Source organism: Parasteatoda tepidariorum, chromosome 8 (assembly GCF_982258835.1).
Source record: "Parasteatoda tepidariorum strain Cologne lab strain chromosome 8, Ptep-v5.0, whole genome shotgun sequence".
NCBI classification, from domain to species: domain Eukaryota; kingdom Metazoa; phylum Arthropoda; class Arachnida; order Araneae; family Theridiidae; genus Parasteatoda; species Parasteatoda tepidariorum.
This window is the reverse complement of record NC_141762.1, coordinates 105,953,360-105,974,686: the sequence shown is the minus strand read 5'-3', so window position 1 is coordinate 105,974,686 and position 21,327 is coordinate 105,953,360. Positions and strand designations below refer to the sequence as shown.

Sequence of the window (21,327 nt, the reverse complement as noted above, 5' to 3'; positions counted from 1 at the left end):
ACAGTGAAATTAATTAATTTATTTCAATATTAAGTATAATTTAAGGGATATATATTTTTCTTATAATGCCATAACATATATCTATTCATAAAAAGTTTTAGAAATGTTCTTTCACTTTGGTTTTTGAGGATTTTATGAAATGAAAATGAGTTTTCATGAGAATGACACACACATATATATAGTCAAAACACGCTATAGTGAACCTTCGAGGGACCGACATTTCGATTTACTATATATGTTCCGCAAACAATTTCAACTGATGGTTCCGAACTCCTTTTTATTACACATTATTTAAATTAATTACCAATTAAATGAAATGCAAAAATGGCTGAAAAATAATAGGTAGTGTTACAACTAATAGGTAGTGTTTTTTGATCGGTTTCAATCTGAGAGACTATGCAGGTGAAATGTTTTTAATTACTACATAATGATGGAGATGGGATAGCACTTGTTGCTTAGTGTTTAATTTTATTTATTTCCTTAATTTGTTCTGCCAAATATGTCTTCAACAAATACCAATTTGTGAGTATATTTTGTTTGTCTCCTTACTAGCGGGTTTAATGTTTTCTTTTGATTTCAGCCTTAACATATCTTATTCTAATTATTTTTAACTTCTAGAGAATACTTTTTCGCAATTTGTACATCCACTTTTAAATCATTTTTGTACCACCGCGTGTGGTACTAAATTTAGTTTCGTTTAAATATTTGTAGGGTACCATGTGGTAGAATATTAATATTTTATTCATTATATTTAACTTTTAATACTGCTATTTTTAGGTGCTAATTATTTTAACACACCAATTTAAGCTTTATGATCAGCTTTATGATCAACACAAAGTATAACTTTATTATTTGGTGCCGCGTGGTTTTCGAATCTGGAGTTAATTATTTTTCTTTCAATTCTCTAGAATTTTGGCATTAATTTTAAAATTAACTCATGGCTGAAAGATTATAATTTTTTAAATACTAAGTGCATATTTCACAAAAATATGTTGAAATAAATTATTGATTTGATTGTTTTCTTCTCGCTCTCTCTCTGAAAATTTTATATTACTGATATTTTTTTCTGATATTCACAATGTTTTATTTTGATTGTAGACAAAGTAAAAATTTTAAGAGAATTTCTGAAAGTATTAATATGTAATTTTAACAAGTGTTTTTGCAATATAATTTCTGAAGAAATTATGGTATTTTAATCAATTGTTATATACATCCTAATAATGCTCCAGTATATAACTCTAATTATATACCTATTGCTATTAGTAAAATATTTTAAGGTGTAAACATAATTAATTCTGTGATATTTAAATAATATTGCTGAGTATGGCAAAATCAAATTACTCGTTAGCTGGGTCTCTGCAAACCTTTAGTGGTAGTAAGCAAGATAATCTTAAATTTTTTATTAATAACCTTGAACAAATATCAGAGTTAGAGAAGTGGGATAATAGAAAAAAATGCCTCATTTTAAAGTTGAATCTTGCAGGAGATGCTTTAAGGGTTGTTAGCGAAGCTAAAATTAATGGGGAAAATAAATATGAGAATATAGTAAAATTGCTGAAAGACAAATTTTCGAAGAAATTAAGTTATCCAGAATTACAGAATAAGTTCAATACATTAGTACAGGGCCCAAATCAAAGCATAAAAAATTTAAGATATAAAGAACAACAAGCGATTATTTGGAAATAAATGAAAACAGTAATGAAGAAACTTTAAAACTAGCCATGAAATGAAATCACAAAAACTTTTGGACAGTATGAGACCAGATATTAGAGTTGAGGTAATGAAGAGGGGGCTACTAAATTCAAAGAAAAAGGTAGGATAGTCAGAGATATTGAGAATGCACTATCTGTAAATGAGACTCACTTAAGAAACTTAACCAAATCATCGGAATTGGAGATGTTATTAAAAAGCCAGGTTGAGAGTAATAAGAAAATTGAACAGTTAACTCAAAAAATTGAAGAATTATCTAAAGTAAAGTCAGTTAACAACATTGCCCAATCCAATAGAGTTCAAAATCACAATATTACTTGCCACATTTGTAATAATAAAAATTTTGCAACTATGAGAATAATACTCACAAAAAAATAATTATAAATAAAGGAACAAAAATTGGTAAAGTATTCAAAATTGAGGAAAATGATATTATGATACCGACAGAAGATGAGCATTTACAAATAAATAATTTAAATTTAGAAAAGATTCATGAACTTAGAAAAATAGAAATTAATACCAGTGATTTTGACTTAAAACATTGGAATAAGGATGATGCAGACAAGATGCAAAATTTTTAATGAATAATGCTGAGATTTTCTCAAAATCTTATGCAACTCTAGGCTTGACAAATGCTGTTATTCCCGAATTTAAATTATTACACCAGTTTCCTATTCAGACTAAACCGTATCCAATTCCTAATATTGCCAAATCATTTGCTAAAAAAGATATTCAAAATTTATTAGAAGCAGACATTATTGAACCATCATCTTCAAATTATTGTTTTCAAGAAGAAACCTTTTGCAAATGATCCAAACTTGCAAAAATTCCACATGGTCATTGACTATCGCTTACTAAATTCTGTAACTGAGACTTTTAAATTTTGTTTACCTAAGATCAATGACATTTTACACGACATTTCTGGCAAAGCATTCTACATGGTTTTAGATTTAAAGAGTGCATTTTTTCAGCTGCAATTAAAAAAACAGGATAGGGCCAAATTGGCATTTTGTTGTGAGATTGGAAATTTTCAACCCACTCGTCTTCCTTTTGGATCTTGTAACAGCACTGCATATTTCCATAATTTAATTTCAAAATGTTTAGATGATATAAAAGGGCCTAATGTACAATTTTTTTTAGATGACATAGTTACTGCTGCTAATTCTATAGAAGAGATGATAAATGTATTGTTAAAAGTATTTGAAAGACTTAAAAAATTTAACTTAACTTTAGACACTGCAAAAATACAAATATGTAAATCTGAAATAGTTTATTTAGGTTTTAAACTTCATGCCAATGGTTTTTCCCCAGCCCCGGATAATGTAAAAAAGATTGAAAACTTTCCTATTTCTAAAGATGTCAAGCAAGTACAAACCTTTTTAGGCATGATTAATTATTTTCGTCATTTAATTTATAATTTTGCTGACATTGTTAAACCAATAGTAAATTTAACTAAAAAAAATGTTGAATACAATTGGAATGAAGAATGCCAAAATGCTTTTAAATTTATATCAGAGCAATTACTGCTTACACCTACTTTAAAAAATATTGAGGAAAATGAAAAATTTTATATTGTTACTGATGCTTCTAATAATTCTTTATGTGGTATTTTAATGCAAAGAATTGAGGAAAATTTTGGACCAATTGAGTTTTACTTCAGACAACTAACTTTTGCAGAATCCAAATATCCATCAATTAGGTGAGAACTTTTAGCTATTGTTGATTCGGTTAAACATTTCCATCAACATCTTTATGGTAAAGAATTCATTATTTTAACTGAAGCAAAAGCATTAACTTTTCATATTAATTTGCAAAAACAACCAGAGATTGTGAGTAGGTGGCTTATGTATTTACGTGAATTTAATTATCAAATTAAGCATATAGAAGATTTAAAAAATCCTGCTGATTATCTATCCAGAGTACCCATTACTGATGTTGTTGTTAATAATGTAAATATATTTGAGGTGAATGAAAATCTTAAAACTGAGAATATAATTAAATTTCAACAAAATTGTAACAAGACTAAAGAAATATTAGAAAAACTTAAGATCAGTGACAAATTCACTTCAAAATTTTTTTTTGTAAATGATAAAGGAATTCTTATGATAAGAATTAAACCTCCTAAACATCCTCATAAGACTATTAGTAGAATTTTTATACCTGAATCTCTTAGAGGTGAAGTTCTAAAGGCAGCTCATGCTTCACATTTTGCTACTTTTAAAACATACAATTTAATAAAGAGAAATTATTCCTGGTATGGCATGTTAGCTGATACACAAAATTTTGTGGAATCATGTGATGCTTGTCTGGCAAATAAACCTAAACCAAAAATTACAGAAACTAAATTTATTGAGAAAAGTGATCTCAGTGTGGGACAAAGATTGTCAATTGATATTGTAGGAAAATTGCCTAGGTCTATTGACAACAAATTTTTTATTTTAACAATTATTGATAATTATTCAAGATATTTAAAAGCCATACCATTAGCAAATATAAAATCATCTAACATAATTAGTAGCTTAAATGACAATTTTTCGAAATTTGTTTTGGCTCAGGCAATAATTAGTGACAACTGCACTAATCTCACTTCTGATGAGTTTGTAAACTTTTTAAAATCCTTAAACATTGAACACAGAAAGACTTCATTTTATTACCCTTTGTCTAATGGTTTACTGGAGAGATCTCATAGAATTTTAAAAGAATCAATAGCTTCAATGTGTAACAATAGTTAGGAATGGACTAAAAAACCTTTTATTTTTCAAATTGCATTATAATTCTTCAATAAATGTGGTAATAGGATATACTCCTGCAGAATTATTTTTTGGTAGAAATTTAAATATCCCATTAAATGTAAATGTTAATGTCAACAATGAAGAAAACCCATCTAACTACATCAAAAAATTAAGAGAACATATTGCAGAGACCAGGGAAATAGTGAGCCTTAATGAGAATAAATATTTTGAACTACATAAGAAATACATAAAGGGTAGACCAACTCCTAATTATGAGTGTAAGGATCTGGTTTATTTAAAAATAAATACAGATGTTAATTCCTTAGAACCCAAATATGAAGGTCCATTTGTGATCACAAAAAAGTTTAGAAATAACAATTACCTAATACATATTAAGGATGAACAGAGAGATTTGTTCAAAAAATTTCATGTGAGTAAAATTTTTAAGAAAAAATTGTTAAGAAAAGAACTGGATAAGGAGACAAATGTAAATGAACATGATTTGAGTACAGAATACTAATGAGTAAGATTATACTAAATCTGTTGAGTTTGATGATAATGACAATGGGTTTGATATTCTGGTAAAAATGCAAATGGTTTAAGTTTATAAATATTATTTTGGTTCTTACTCTTTTGAATTGCATTTTTCCAATATTTTGAGGCCTCTAAATAAGATTCAGTGATTTATGGCTGGTTCAAATTTCATTGAATAGGAAAAATCCTGTTCAAAGTTCACTAAATTTTTAATTTTGTATAGTACTATATATATTTTCTTATTACTTAATATAAAATTTTTACTTTATTATTGTATTAAACTCTTGGTAGAATTATCAAGGCTACTACATGAATTAAGATCTGATAGGGATTACATAATGTGATAAGATGAAGATGCATAAATTTGATTAAGCCAAATTAATAAGGCAAATTGAAATGAAATTTAAAAAAATATATATATGTATGAGAGAGATAGAATTAAATCATTATCATATTTGCAAATTAGAAAAGATATGTCAAATAAAACTTTTTTATATTGTTTTATCAACACCAGAGTGGGATTATAAGATATTAAACTACAAATATATGATAAAAAATTGTGCTGACTCTGGTGATAAAAATTTGTGGTCATATATTTGTAATAATAAGTTGAGGATGTTTGATACTAAAGACAATATGTGTTAACAGTATGAGTAGATATTGAAGTGTAAATAGTATTTTTTTTTTTTTTTTTTTGCTCTACGTTAGTAGAGAATTGCTTAATTATTTTAGAGAGAGAGTGAGTTGACAAATTTTACAGGAGATGACAAAATTTTACAGGCGACGACATATTCATGGTTGTGATTTTATACATTTATAATTATATGTGATTTATTTAGGATACTCAAGGATCTATATGTTTGTGTTTGATAATTTTTTTTTTACTGGAAGTCATGGTAGAATGAAAATTTATTTTATTCATTTTTTTTCCTTAAAAAGAAGGAAAATGTTACCACTTAATTGTAACACCTTTTATTTGATCAATCTTGCAAGCTCCATAGAACACTTTTAATGTAACGAGCACAACTTATGTATGCTTCCAACACCCTATCATCTAAGGGAAGGCAGAGACATCTAGGTCAGGGTGCACCATGAAAACCACCAGCCGAAGGAATGCAGAGACACACACGGACACCACCTGGGTGATGGAGAGATGTGATGACCTTTCTGATAAAAAGGGGCAACCTTTGTAAAGAATTTTCTAGCCGGTTCTTTTGAGATGCCGATGGGGTTAAAAAGTGGTGAAGCTATGTGAGGGGGCTTCATTCCCCAAGCAATTGATTTTTTCTCTTCATAGAGATTGGATGGAACGTTGTGCTTTTTGAGTGAGAAGTATAACTTTTTTTTGATCGGTTTCAATCCGAGAGACTTTGCAGGAGAAATGTTTTTAATTACTACATAATGATATAGATGAGATAGCACTTGTTGCTTAGTGTTTAATTTTATTTATTTCCTTAATTTGTTCTGCCAAATATGTCTTCAACAAATACCAATTTGTGAGTATATTTTGTTTGTCTCCTTACTAGCGGGTTTAATGTTTTCTTTTGATTTCAGCCTTAACATATCTTATTCTAATTATTTTTAACTTCTAGAGAATACTTTTTCGCAATTTGTACATCCATTTTTAAATCATTTTTGTACCACCGCGTGTGGTACTAAATTTAGTTTCGTTTAAATATTTGTAGGGTACCATGTGGTACAATATTAATATTTTATTCATTATATTTAACTTTTAATACGGCCATTTTTAGGTGCTAATTATTTTAACACACCAATTTAAGCTTTATGAACAACACAAAGTATAACTTTATTAGGTAGTAACATAAAATGTCTGAACTTGCTTTTATTTTTGTTACTCTTCGTCTAGTGAACAAAAAATAAAAATAATTAAAAAAATAATTAGCAATCTTTAGCTGATGCAAGGAAATATTTGTCCATACATCTGCCTTTGCTCAGGGATAGAAAAGTGAGATAAAAGAAGCAAACTAGAAAAAATGCTTATTGCTACATTCCACTCTATAGAGTGGTCTTAAAAATAAAATATAAGTATTTATTTCGAAGTAGACACTTCAAAATAATTTTTTAAAAAAATCAGTTGAAGACAGAAAAAAATTCATTTTTTTAGTTACTCTATCCACAAAAAATAACAAGGCCTGAACAGCGGGGTTTGACTGTATTACTTTAAAATGAATCATCTTATAAGCAAAGATAAATGACACAGTAGGTTCATTTTTCTAATTAGAGGTCTTTGAGAGTTTGTTTCAAGTTACATTACATAACTGAAGTTGATAAAACCTATTGAAATACGAAAAAAGGATGTAGACAGATACTCTTTTGATTGTAGAATTTAAATAAATTTCTTGTTGACGCATTGGATAGGTTTCCAATCTATACCAATAGTTTGAATATTGAAATCAGGAGATTGCAATCAGAACTCGAACAAAAAGGTAAACAAATTTATCTATATTTTAAACATAAAACAAATTTGTCTTGGCCAGGGTTCGCCAAGAGGGCTCACTTTGAAAAAACCCTCCGAGGTTTTATTGGGTGGGCCCACCTTGAAAAAGCCCACTTGGAACAATAAGTGGGTTTTTTCAACAAAAAAAAATTTGTTTTTATTAAAGCTTATTGATGCACATTTAATTTTATATAATTTATTGTGCAGCATAAACTTGTCAAATAGAGTTGCATGATTTATATGATTAAGTTTTTAATATTTGTAAAACTTAATCATATAAATCATGGGTTTTTCTACAAATTTTTTTTTTATTTTTTATTAAAGCTTATTGATGCACATTTAATTTTATATAATTTATTGTGCAGCATAAACTTGTCAAATAGAGTTGCATGATTTATATGATTAAGTTTTTAATATTTGAAAAGTAAAAGAAACTCGAATCTATAATTTTATAGTACTATTGAAAACTTTAAGTGGGTTTTTTCAAAAAGTAATATTTTAATGAAATTAAATCAAATAAAAATTTAAATAATATAGTCTGAAATGATCAATTTATCAAATATAGTTGCATGCTTTATATATTTATATTATTATTGATTCATGTGTTTAAAAAAATTGAAAAGAAACAATTATTATTTTTATTTTTTTTTACTAAGTGATACATTAACACATTTAAATAGTTTTATTTTCTGTCTATAAAAAAATAAGCTAAAATTTTTTAAAATTATTCATCCAAAAATGAAATCATTTTCCTATGGTATTATTTGAAAAAAAAATGGGACAAGTAACTGATACTCTTTATAATTATACTTAATTTCAATTTCACTTTCTTTTAATCTTATTATAAAAACATGGAAGACCATCAAATATTTATTTCACTTTTTTATTAAAGTCAAAAGTCAGATGAAATTTCAGTTCTTACTGATTATAAATATTAACTGATTATAATTTTATAATAGGTAATATATATGGGTCATTCTCACAAAAAGGTGATTTTTTAAGTCCCTTAGTAATAAATATTAGGAAATACAGCAGATTTCTTAATAATTTTCTTCATCATTTTTCATGAAGTTCTAACTAACAAATCATATGCATTTCTGATAAATGTATTTAATATTTCATTCTTATTTTTTAATAAACATAACTTCAAAATCCCCTCCGTGGACGTCCCTACGTCTGTGACACAAAATAATTTTTAATGGCTGTTAAACAATTTAAATGTCATTTTAATGATTTTTGTAGTTTAACCTAGTTAAATGTTTATAGTAACTTTTTATTTAATATTTTTTTAAAAAAAATTTATTTTTATAAAATAAATGACTAGTAAACTTTGTCCATCAAAAATGAAATCTCCCTCCATGGACAATTAATATAGTTCGGTAAATATGCAATAAAAATGCATATGCGAAATCCCTATAAGACAGCTGCTGGGAAAGGTAACCATTCCATTTTCTAATGTTAACTATCAGTTGTTCTTGTTCTCTTTGGTGTCAGTTTTGGATTGTTGTGTTCAACTGGGGTTTGGCAAAGTTCTCACCGTATACTCCGTGGAAATCATAAAGAAGGTAAGAGAAAATTATTTTATTTTTGACAGATGAATTTTAGATTGCAAAAGTAGTATACTTAATAAAAAGAACTGCCCCATTTTTGTAACTTTAAAATTAAAAGTCAGTAAAATTCAAGAACTAGTTTTTGTCTCCTCCGTGGACACAACAAGTCCGGAGGAGAAGACACAGTCAATGGAAGAGACAATGTAATAGATAACCATAATACAATTTTAATAATTAAAACACTATTTTCTTATTATTGATATTTTTTAAAATGGAACAAATGTGTTAATTTGTTTGTATTTTTAAACAAAATCAATTAAGTTTAACTTTTTCTTATCGGAGAAGTAAATATTGGCAATTTTTTGATGTTTGACATTTTTTTTCTCTTCAAATTTTAGGAAAAAAAATGGCAAAATCAAATTGTAAAAAAAGAAAGCAATCAAATGTTCAAATGCAAAAGAGAAGGGAAGAGAAAAAACTTAGTATGAGACAAGCTAGACAGAAATTAAAAGAAAACCCTATATTGTTTGAAGAAAGTAAAAAAAAAAAAAAAAAAGAGCAAGAAACTTTAAAATCTGTATCAGAAAAAGATTTAACAGAAAAATCGTGATTAAATGTACTTACATTTCTAGAAATTGATAGAGCAAGCCATTTGTGTCCAGGGAAAAAAGAAACAATAACAAGAAGAAAAGAAACAATAACAAGAAGAGAAGAGAAAAAACAAAAACGTTATTTGGATGACAGTATGTTTAATTTGCATAAAATGTTCATAAAAGAGTACCCTCAACACTCAATTTTCATGTGGAGTCTGAATTTTTATTTCAATAGTCTTTACATTCTAATTTATTAATATTCAGTAAGAGTTACTTAAAAAATTGTACACCTAGGTTAAAAATGGATGTTTCCTTTCATAGCAGCATGACTAATCGGAAGTAGCTCTATCTCTAATAATGAAATATTTTATTATTTACTTATTAATGTTAAACTCATATCAGTTGTACCCAAAAATTAATGAATTAGTCTTCATTGATATTTTATATTTTATAACATAAAATGTATCCTCCGTTGACTATTATATCTCCTCCGTGAACAAGGCAGAATTTAAAATATTTCAAATCTTGTAAAAAATAAAATAGAAAACTTGACCATTATTATAAGGACATATAACAAAAATAAATAGAGGCATTTATGTAATTTTTATCACTTTTTTAATTACTTTAATTCAAGAAAATTTTTTAGTCTATTTATACCTTTTCAGTGAGAATGACCAGGGCCGGATTAACCTATAGGCACACTAGGCACGTGCCTAGGGCCTACGAAATTCAGGGGCCTACGAAAAAATTGGGAGAAAAAAATTTGTTGACAAAAATAATTTAGCTTTAAAAACAACAAGTGTATTTTGCACAAAATTATGAAGATACAAATAAAAATATAATATTTTTCGGTAATAAATTATTTTGCAGAATCTTATGATCTAATATATTACATTTTTGGATTCAACGAAATCTTGTATTATGCTGTCGAATTCCAAACTACGCAAAATGTCATATTCAATAGACATAAGTGCGAGCGATGCCAAACGATCTTAATTCATTGCTGAACGCAAATAATTTTTTATCAATTTTAATCTGGAGAAAGATCTTTCTCCTTCTGCATTTGATCCAAGAATCGACAAATATATTCCTAATGCAATGTGAACCTTAGGAAAAGTATTCACAAGTTTATCTTTAATTGCCTAGGGCCTACGAAAATTGGCTATGCCTAGGGCCTACGAAAGGTATAATCCGACTCTGAGAATGACCCATTTATGTTTAATAAATATAGTAAATAAATGTGTGTGAAAACAAAAAGATTAATAAACTTGTTCCTTTTATATTACTGCATTTATATTTTATAATGCTTGAGTTAAAAATTGTGAAATGTTATGTACTTAACAATAAAGATTCAAATATGTATTAGTGAGAATGCGTTATTTAAACTTAATCTAAAATACATATAACAAAATTAAAATAACTTTTTGGATTTATTTCTATTTTCAAGCTTATACAACACATTTTAATAAATAAAAATATTTACACAATAAAACTCAAAGTTTATGAATAATAAAAGAAAAAACCCAGACAGGTTGGGTTTTTTCTAAAATACCCGGGTTTTTTCAAACCCTGTCTTGGCCTACATGGAGATGCCACAAATAATTCCTGTAGCATAGACTTTCATAAATTTTTTTGGACAAATATTTTCTTCAATCTCTTTATCAGAGTGCATAGACAAATTATTCAACAAAAAATAAGCACTTTTCAAGCACTCAAATGATTTTAAGCACATTAAAAATATATAATTAGGCAGGTTTGGAAAGTTTTTGACAATTGACGGTTTTATCTGGTTTTAATCATCATGTCAAAAAAAAAAAAAACCTCTTGGCATTGTTTTTGAAAATTGTCAAAATTTTTCAATCATGTAAATTGAATGGCGTTTTCGTACGCTTACAGACCGACGATGCACAGAAATTGATTAGGGTTGAATTAATTGTGAAAACATTAAATAGAACAATGCTTTTCTGCATAATTTGTAGCAAAAATCAACAGGATAAAAGAAAAATTTCATTTCGGTAAAAGGAAAAATTAAGCACTTTTTAAAAACGCCCAATGAAAAAAGCACCTTTAAGGGCTTTTAAAAAACAAAAATAAGCACCTTTAAGCACTTTTTAAAAACCCTATGCACCCTGTTTATGTTCTCAGAGCTGCCTACTGTTACAATTTATCCATAATTATTGTTATTTCCTAATCAAGATTATAATTGCAAGTTGAGTAAAAAAATTATGGACTTTTGATCAGTGACATTGAAAGACAGCCATTGGACAGCCTTCTCCTTTATTGCTGTAGTTTTCATTGATCATGTATTCAGTTGATTATTACATCAATGATATTCAGAAGGTAAAAATTACAAACTAGCCTAATTGGTTAATACCCATACTTTATGCCTAATATTATAATTTTAATATTTCTTATACTTTTTTTTTCCATCTTCAAAGTGAGTTTTTCTATTTAATGTCTGGATAAAAATATTGACAAAAATAAATATTCTAGACGAAAAATATTAAATCGCTCACGGGCTGCAATAGTGCCACAACTAAAAAAACACGATTTTTGAACTCAGAGTAGGTGTAAATATGAAAATACACATTCTTTCAGCTGCAATACTAGCACAACTCATAATTCAATTTGAAAGTAATCTTCGATTAAGCAAACGAAAGCATTTCTTATGCAGTTTTCTTAGGGATGAAAACTTTAAAGCCACTTATCTCAAAACATGATTTTTTTGAGTTGTGCCGCTATTGCAGCCTATGAGCGAAATGATTAGTGTTAATGATTTTAATGTTTCTTATCCCATTCCCCCCCCCCTTCATATGAAGATGAGTACAAATTGTGTTTTTCTATTTAATGTCTGGACAAAAATGTGGGAAAAAATAATGACTTACTAAAAAAATTGGTGTGGGAAAAAATATTGACTTACTAAATGATTGGCATAGCTGCCAACACGGATAGGAAAAAATCCGGTAGATTTTACGAAATAATGTAAATTTCATGATAATTGTTGCAATAATGTACTAAATATTTTACACATAGGGAATTTTTATAGTCATCAAAATAGAAAAATTGTAATATTTTTCAGTTATGATAGAAATTAAACAGACTTTAAATGTTATGTATTATGTTTACTCATAATTTCGAATATTAATAGGCATTTACTTCATGAAAGAAAGGTAAAAGATTTTTTCAATTAATTTAAAAAGATAGCTGTGAATAAAAATAAAATGAACATTTCAGAATAAAAAAAGTTTTGAACTGATTTCTATAAATGAGGTTATCTTCTTTATGTATTAGTAATACTTATTTAATTATTCAAGCAAGCAAGCAAATGTAATGCGTACAAGAATTCTATTTCAATGGGGATTTTTTAAGAAAGTACTTTAGGGAATTTTCTAAAATGTACAAGAATCAGGAGAATTTTAAATAAACCAGTAGACCACGAGAAACTAGCAAAATCCCGTAGTCTACAGGAAAATTCAGTAGAGTTGGCAGCTATGGATTAGTGTTAGTAATTTTATCACCACTCATTTAATTCATTTCAAAAATTTTCAAGTAACAGACGTCAAATAAGTAATTTTAAGAGTAAATTCTTCGAAACTTACATAGTCATCATCTCCATCCTCATCTTCTAGACGCGATGCACACATATCAGTATAAGTTTTATCCCAATTTCGAACAGTTTCCATTGGCAGATTCGTTTCCTTAGCAATTTGAATTTCATTAAAGCCATTCACCCATAAGTATACAAAAAGCAAGATGTCTACCAAAGGAGCATTTATCTCTTCTAGCCAAGAACCATGGCGGGTGGAATAACTAGGTGGGTCTATTTTACATTCCTAAGGAGAAAAACAGTCATTATCATTCAAATTTCTTGCAACATACACCTATAAGTGAATCAGCTAAAATAATTTAATAGGCTCTTTAAATTTCTTACAATATTGTAATAAGTGTATAATTATACACTTATTACAATATTGTAAGAAATAAGTGTGTATTTATACACTTATAGAGCCATGGTGGCTCAGGCTATAGAGCGCCCGTCTTCTCACAGGTTTGAATCCCGGCGACGGCCGATCTATACGAATTCCGCACCGACAGCAGTGCTGACGTAAAATATCTTCAGTGGTAGACAGATTATGGGCTAGAGTCCCCTTGCTTCCCCTTTGCGACCCCAGCAGACTTAGCTTATACCAGTCACTATTTGTGCATGGGGAGTCTTTGATCGGCGGATGTCGCTATCATTACCCAACATGGATCCAACGCATGGGTGAAACTAAAAAATTATTTCAAGACTGAACTTGTTTTTTGACCATTTAATGCTACCATTTGAACTTGTTTTTTGACCATTTGACTCATTACCCAACATGGATCCAACGCATGGGTGAAACTACAAAATTATTTCAAGACTGAACTTGTTTTTTGACCATTTAATGCAGTCTCTGGGCCCATGCCTGAGAGTTCCATCCCCACCGGTCGAAGACTCTGCATGTAGTAAATGGTGACTGATGAGCGTTAAATCTGACGAGTCACAAAGTTCTCTATGTTCCCATAACAAAACATACCTCTGGGGGTACTGATCCAAGAGTTTCCTTGTCTAGTTTTAAAAAGCTCTAGGTTAAAAATTGTAGGTTGTCTAGGTTAAAAATTACAAGGCTACTGAGTTGAACATTAGTAGTCGAAAACCCAAAATTGGGCCAACTATTCAACGACGGATATAAAATAAAAGGACAATTAATGCAGCCCATGTCCAAGAAGTCTTGAGTGCAATCCTTGCGGGACAAAAACACTCCGCTTAGCAAATAGTGACGGATGCACATTAAATCTCTCAAGTCGCAAAGTCCTCCATGTTTCCATAACAAATCAATATCTCTGAAGTTACTGATCCAGAAGTTTCCTTGTCTTCTGGATTGGTTCAAAATTACAAGGCTACGGAGTCGAACATTGATAGACACAAATCCAAAATTGGGTCGGCTGTTCAATGCCGGATGTAAAATAAAATAAAAAAATTAATGCAGTCTAGTGTTGTTTACCGGAATATTCAGAAATTAATAGTTCACTGACACCAAAATTTACCTTTCTTTGACAATGGCTTACTTATTATATCAATCATTTGGTTATTTTTTCTAAAAAAGTATTTTTTTTTTAATTTCATTCATTTATTTTTTTTAAAGAAAACAAAAATAATAGCTAACCTTGTATACCTTTTCACTGAATAATAAACTACTCAAATCTAATGAGTACCTGACCGATAGTGATAGGTCATTTTCATTTAATAGCCACTTTTTGCAAACTTTTTTTATTTGGATTAAATTAGTGTTACTTTAACACGATCTTGTAGAATTTAATTTCTTTTTAGAATGGTTTTTCTTACCAGCCATTCTTTTTTTCACATTCAAGAGAGGCACTATCCTTTATTACACGTTATTCCTTTCATATTTGTGTCACACTATTAATTTATCACATTCATTAACCACAATTACCTTAGCTGCTGTACACAAACATAACATGCCGTAAAGATACATTTTTGTCACAGCAACCTCCATTACACTACCAAAATTTGGCTGTCGTTCAGAAATCGCTGTTGAGAGGTTCCCCATAATGTAAATCCAATGGAATACCATAAACATTTTTCAGATGCTGTTTAGAGGTGGTTGAGTATACATACATGGGCAGATTGTGCTAAAAGCAGGGTTCGTGACTTTTTTAAACAAATAAAAAAAATCAGATTTTTTTAAAAATTTAAATTGGATTCTCATTTATTTATCTAAATCAGATTTTTTTTACTTTTTTTCAAATACACTGTAAGAACTTAGATTTATGATTAAAAAACTTAATAAATGTTTAATCAAAATTAAATTAATATTAAAACTATATAAGAATATTTTAGAAGCTCTAACTACCTAAAAACAATTTTTCACATAGCTTTGAATACATAGCAACCATTTTGAAACAAATGCATGATTGAAATTCAATGATTAGATGAAATAAAGAATTTCATTTTTAATCCTTTATCAAAATAGATAAGTTAAGCTAAAAAAAAAAATGTTTTTAAAAATCTAAGTACTCATTGGAATTTTTTTCTAGAAAATTTCTTTATAGAAAATCTGATAATGTCAAAGATACTGTAAACATATTATGAGAAAAAAATACTTACTGATAAAAGAGACAGCACAATTCTAACTCGAGGTTATTTAATTTAATAACATAGACATTTTCATTCTGTGATTTGAAATTCATAATTTAATAAAAGTATAAAATAATTTAATTTAATGATAAATAAAAGTATAATTAATTTAAAACACTGTTTAACTTCTTAAATCGATACATATAAAAAAATCAGTTGATTTTAATCATGATTTAAATCAACAAACCCTGGCCAAAAGGATTGTCAAATTTTGAGCACTGGCAGCTAATAAAACACACAAAATTTTACAAATTCACATCTACTTCTGTGCAGGTTTCTATATATTTAAAAAAAATTTCCCTGTAAGAGTAGCTTTTCTTGAGAATTTTAGTTACAGCAAACAGGTTTCATGAGAATATTTCTGCATCATGAACTGTCACAAAAACCATACCCATAGGCGACATATTCGTCGTCGTGAAATATGTAGAATTTAGAAATTTATGGAATTTTAAGAGAAGAACAAGCAGGTTTCCGCAGTGGAAATAGAACAATGCAGCAAATCTTCACACTTAGAAATATTATTGAGCAAAGCTTAGAATTTAACAACTCTTTATATTTAAACTTTATTGATTTCAGTAAAGCCTTTGATTCAGTTAAGAGAGAAATTATGGGAAATTTTATCACTTTATAATATACCAGAGAAATATATTAACATAATCAAAGACATGAATGATAACAGCAAAGCATGTATAGAAGTAAATGGAGAATTAACTGAATTCTTTTTGGTAAAAACTAGCGTGAGACAGGGATGTGTTTTATCAGGATTTTTATTTATACTGGTGATAGACTGGATTATGCGAAACAGCTTAAAAGATGAAAAAAGAGGAATAAGGTGGAATTTCACAACTACTTTAGAAGACCTTGCTTTTGCTGATGACATCGTACTTATTTCATCCAAATGTACAGACCTTCAGCTTAAAACAGACAAATTTAACAAATATTCAAATAGTGTAGGTTTATTCATAAACAAGAAGAAAACTAAAGTAATGAGAATAAATCAAAAGAAAAATGACAAAATTAAAATCGAAAATCACGAAATAGATGACATAGAGTCATTTAGCTATTTAGATTCTATTGTAGATAAAAAAGGTGGAAGTAGTGAAGGTATTTGACATAGAATAATCAAAGCAAGAACATGTTTTAAGGGATTACATAAATTTTGGAGAGAGTCAAATATTGAAATAAAGACAAAAATATTTGCTTACAAAGCTATTGTTAGAGCAGTACTATTATATGGCGCAGAAACCTGGAAACTGACTAAGATTGAAATACAAAAATTAGAAACCTTTCAAAACAAATGTTTAAGCTTTATTTTTAAAATTTTCTGGCCTTACAAAGTATCAAGTCAAAATCTATTAAAGAAAGCTATAATAAAAACAATAGCAGATGAAATTAAAAAACGAAGATGGAGCTGGCTCGGACCTATCCTTAGAATGCCCAAAGAAAAAATTACATCTGTTGCGCTTACATGGGCCCCTGATGGTAAAAGAACAAGAGGAAGACCCAGACTTGTTTTTGTCCAGCGCATGTTTTTGGGCGAATTAAAAGAATGTAGAATATCTGGCTGGCTGGAAGCAAGATCTATTGCTAGAGACAGGAGGCGTTGGAGGGATATGCTAGAGGCCTCAAGTGCCCAAAGGCACGTAGAGGATAAGTAAGTAAGAAAGTTGTGAAGAAAAAAAAATTTTTACATCAAATTCCATGCATTCAAAAGTCTTTATCAAAAGGAATGCTTGAAACTGATTGTTTTAATGGAATTCAACCGTGTAATTGTAAAATTAGAATTTGTTTACAACAAATTTTAGAACCATTAAATGAATACCTCCTATTTGACCATTAAATGTTCATTGCTAGTGTGAAACCTAACAATCAAAGTGCAAAAAGCTATCAAAGTCCAAAACATCTAGAGGTTTGTTTGGAGAGAGCTACAAGCCTGTGGCAGAATCGCGGTGACATTGTCTCAGAACTTTTTCATGCAAGAAGATTTTTTTTGTGAAGTAAAACATTTTGGTTTCCTTTTCTGCAGAAATTTACAAGTAAAATTTGAATTGCGTATTTAAATAATCACTTTATGAAGCACTCAATTTATAACTATATCGTGAACCCATTTTAATTGTATTTTCGGCATTCATTCATCCTGATATATTGTACCGATATGGGAAATTTGAATTGCGCATTCAGGGTGCTTAGCCAAATTATTCAACAAAAAAAGCACCTTTCAAGCACTCAAAAAATATTTTAAGCACTTTAAAAATCCAATTTTGAAAAAGGGAAAATTAAGCACTTTTAAGAAACACCCAAACAAAAAAGCACCTTTAAGAGCTTTAAAGAAAACAAAAATAAGCACCTTTAAGCACTTTTCAAAAACACTATGCACTCTGGCATTTGATCATTAACTTTTTACGGCAATGATTCTACAGTGTTTTCACTACAGCGCGAGAACCTTGCATATTTCTTTCTTTTCTCGTAATAAAAAATTATTAACGTGAGAAGTTCCTGCAATCTAATAATCAATTTCAAAATGCACGAATTTTGGAAAAAATTTCGTCTTTTGCCATTTTGAATAAAATCCGTTTCACTTTTCTTCCTTGATCTTTCATTATTTTGAGCATCGGTCCATGTTTATCTAGCTATTTATCAGTATTGTTCAGAACCGGTGCGAACAGCAGAACACCCCCCCCCCCAGAGCACATTTCTCAGCAACCACGTGTTCACCATAGGTAAGGTTTCTTCATGTAAGACATTTACATTTTTTGTGCACGAATGTAAGATGGACAAATACCTTGTTAAGGCGACATCTTCTACTCCGTAACCGGACAAATGAAAATTAAACAAATGTCGATAGAAACAGTCAAAACTAAACAAATACCGATATTTTTCAGCCAAATAAATATAATAGCTGATGAAAAAGTAGATATAGAACATTTTCCATATGATGATGCAGCAAAAATATTCAATTAGAAGATGTGAAAAATGTATTATAATTAAAGAAAGAAATTTTTTTCCAAGTCTATTCGTGTTTGCTTAATTTTTAGAAATCTCACCCTGTTTTTGAGAAAGGGTGAGAAATTCTCTCTCATTTTTTTTCTGTGATGAATACAGTGTTCTATCAATTTTTTTCGGCAGTTACTGCTTTCGATTTCCACATAGTTTTTAAAGCCTGATATTTTTATGTGATATTATTTATTACAACAATCAAATCTTGAAGCAAACCCATGCATTTGATTATTCCCTTCTGATTCGTGTCATTTCGTCGTCCACCTGGTAATCACGGCTACAGATTTCATTATATTTAATTAATTTAATGTGGTGATGATCTGCAAAGGAAATAATTAGTGCTTTTACCACCAACAAAATGTGAGAATATTGCCTAAAATCAGGGTTAGAGTTTAGGACGTCCTAAACTGGTTTTGGACAGGACACGTGGGTTTTACTGTCTTAAACTGGGTAAAACTGTCTTAAAGTGTCCAAAACCTTGAACTTTGGTAAAAGGTAAAAATTCTATAGGTGCAACCATTGTACACATAATAATTACATGTATCAATAAATATTTGCTATTTTTTATACAATTTACTATAACTTATTAAAAGAAAATAATATAATATAATTGGAAAAAGTTTATAATTTTTGAAGCTCCACAATTCATTGAACAACAAAAGTGAATACCTTAATCCTTTAAATATAAATATCCTTTTAATACTGATAAATAATATTTTTGCATAAGGATAAATATGGCAATATTAAAAAATAATAATTTTTCTTACAAAAAAATACTAAATTTGTTCAAAAATTAACCTTTTATTTTTCACAATATTTTTTTAAAAAAATGTTATAATTTCTGCATCACAGGATGATAAAAAAGACATCTATTTTAAAAAAAATTGTTTTTAAATATAAATATATTAGTTTAAATTGAAAATACAAAATAACTGAAAAATGTATTAACAGTTTTGAAGGGCATAACATCAGTTTCAGTTACTGACACTGGTGATGCATCACCACTATGCTAAAAGAATTGAACATGAATGAAATAAAAGTATTCTTGAATAGTACTATAGATAAATGAACCTGTTCATGACGAACCAAGCACTTAGTCCCTAATATTTAATCCTGTATGGCAAGGCCAAACTTCAGTTATGTACAATTGAATGAGAGGACCAATTGAACTTGATTAATCTTCCTTTGTTTAAATTGAAGAGTCAAACAATATTAATAAAACATTATACTTTTAAAAACAAATATTCTCTAGTATATTTAATTATCAATATGTTATAAGTTCTATGTTTATTTTACCTCTTAAATATTGTTCAGATAAAATTGTGACATAATTTGAGTAAAATGGTTTTGGACAGGACGGTTTAAACCGTGGATTAATCCATTCTGTTCTAAACCTTGCCAACCCTGCCTAAAATATAAGAGTAAAAAAATATTACATATTCAATTATAAAAATTATTTTGTTTTTATAATCACAGCGTTTTTGTTACCTTAAATTAGAAACATACATCTTTGTTATTATTGAAAGTATCCTGAAGAAAGATATTAGTGAAGTTCCTTTTGCTGCTCTCCACAGTTGTCAAGACTGGGTGATTATTCTGCTACAAACGTAACAGAGAAACCTCCCCAATATTAATAAGGAAATATCCTTATATTTAAAAATTTAAACAATTTTAGACAATATTGCAATTTTATCTTTTCTGTTACCATGTACTGTTTTTTTTAAGCAACAAAAGATATTTACAATTTTATCTTTTCTGTTAAATTAATTCGGCTTGGAGAAATGTTTTTATCAGCAATTGGTTCTAATATTCTGTTAAAAAAATAAAAAACTTAAAGAAAAACAAAGTATACCTTGCAAATCCAGATGTAATTGTCAATGGATGTTTCTTGTACTTCAAATTCCATTTTTTTATTACAGTTCGGACAAAACATAATTTTTGGTATGAGGCTTTTATTCCTCAACCAATCAATACACGATTCTTGCGAAGAACAAATTATTTTTAGCAAATAAGCCATGGATATTTTCTTTTTTTGTAGACGTTTATTACGGGTACTCCATTTTCCGGATGTTCCTTCAGTGGGCTGGGAAGTAGAGGGAACTAAAAGGGAAATAAAACATTGTTTAAGTAAGAAATTTAATGAAAATTACGATTTATAAAAGGATTTATTATAGTAAAATCGAAAGAGAAGTAAGTAGTCAATAAAAAAAACCAGATTCTTTTGAATCCATTAGTTCTATAAACTTCTGTCAAAATTTTCACATTTAAATGTTGTGGATTGATAAACAACAAAACAAAACAAATTGATTGCAGTGTTGCCAGAATTTAAGATTAAAAAGTAGCGAATGTGAACTTCAAAAATAGCGGATTCCAGCCCCCAAAAAATGTTATTGGCGAAATGGGCTGCAGGTGGCGTAGAGCAGAGCTCTTTTCCTATGGCAACACTTCACATGCTTTCCCCACTAGCGTGTGGAAAGTCATAGAGGAAGGAAGTACGTTAGTTTCTCTCTTGATTTTCATATAGATTGAAATCTTTTAACTTGAAAAACTATATGGAACTGAAAACTGCATT

The 21,327-nt window shown here is 28.7% G+C and overlaps 1 protein-coding gene across 2 annotated transcripts in view; it reads right to left on the bottom strand.

Moving 5' to 3' along the window:
* Nucleotides 1-21,127, bottom strand: part of LOC147806633 (uncharacterized) — a 35,908-nt gene extending 14,781 nt beyond the window's left edge. For both annotated transcript variants that reach the window (XM_087169593.1, XM_087169595.1), the window contains exons 1-3: nt 20,968-21,127; nt 20,608-20,855; nt 13,177-13,410 (exon numbers count right to left, since the gene is read on the bottom strand). In XM_087169593.1, coding sequence (XP_087025719.1) covers nt 13,177-13,410; nt 20,608-20,855; nt 20,968-20,986 — 501 coding nt within the window. In that variant the 5' untranslated portion in view covers nt 20,987-21,127. The remainder of the gene's footprint in view (nt 1-13,176; nt 13,411-20,607; nt 20,856-20,967) is intronic.
* Nucleotides 21,128-21,327: the final 200 nt, after the last annotated feature.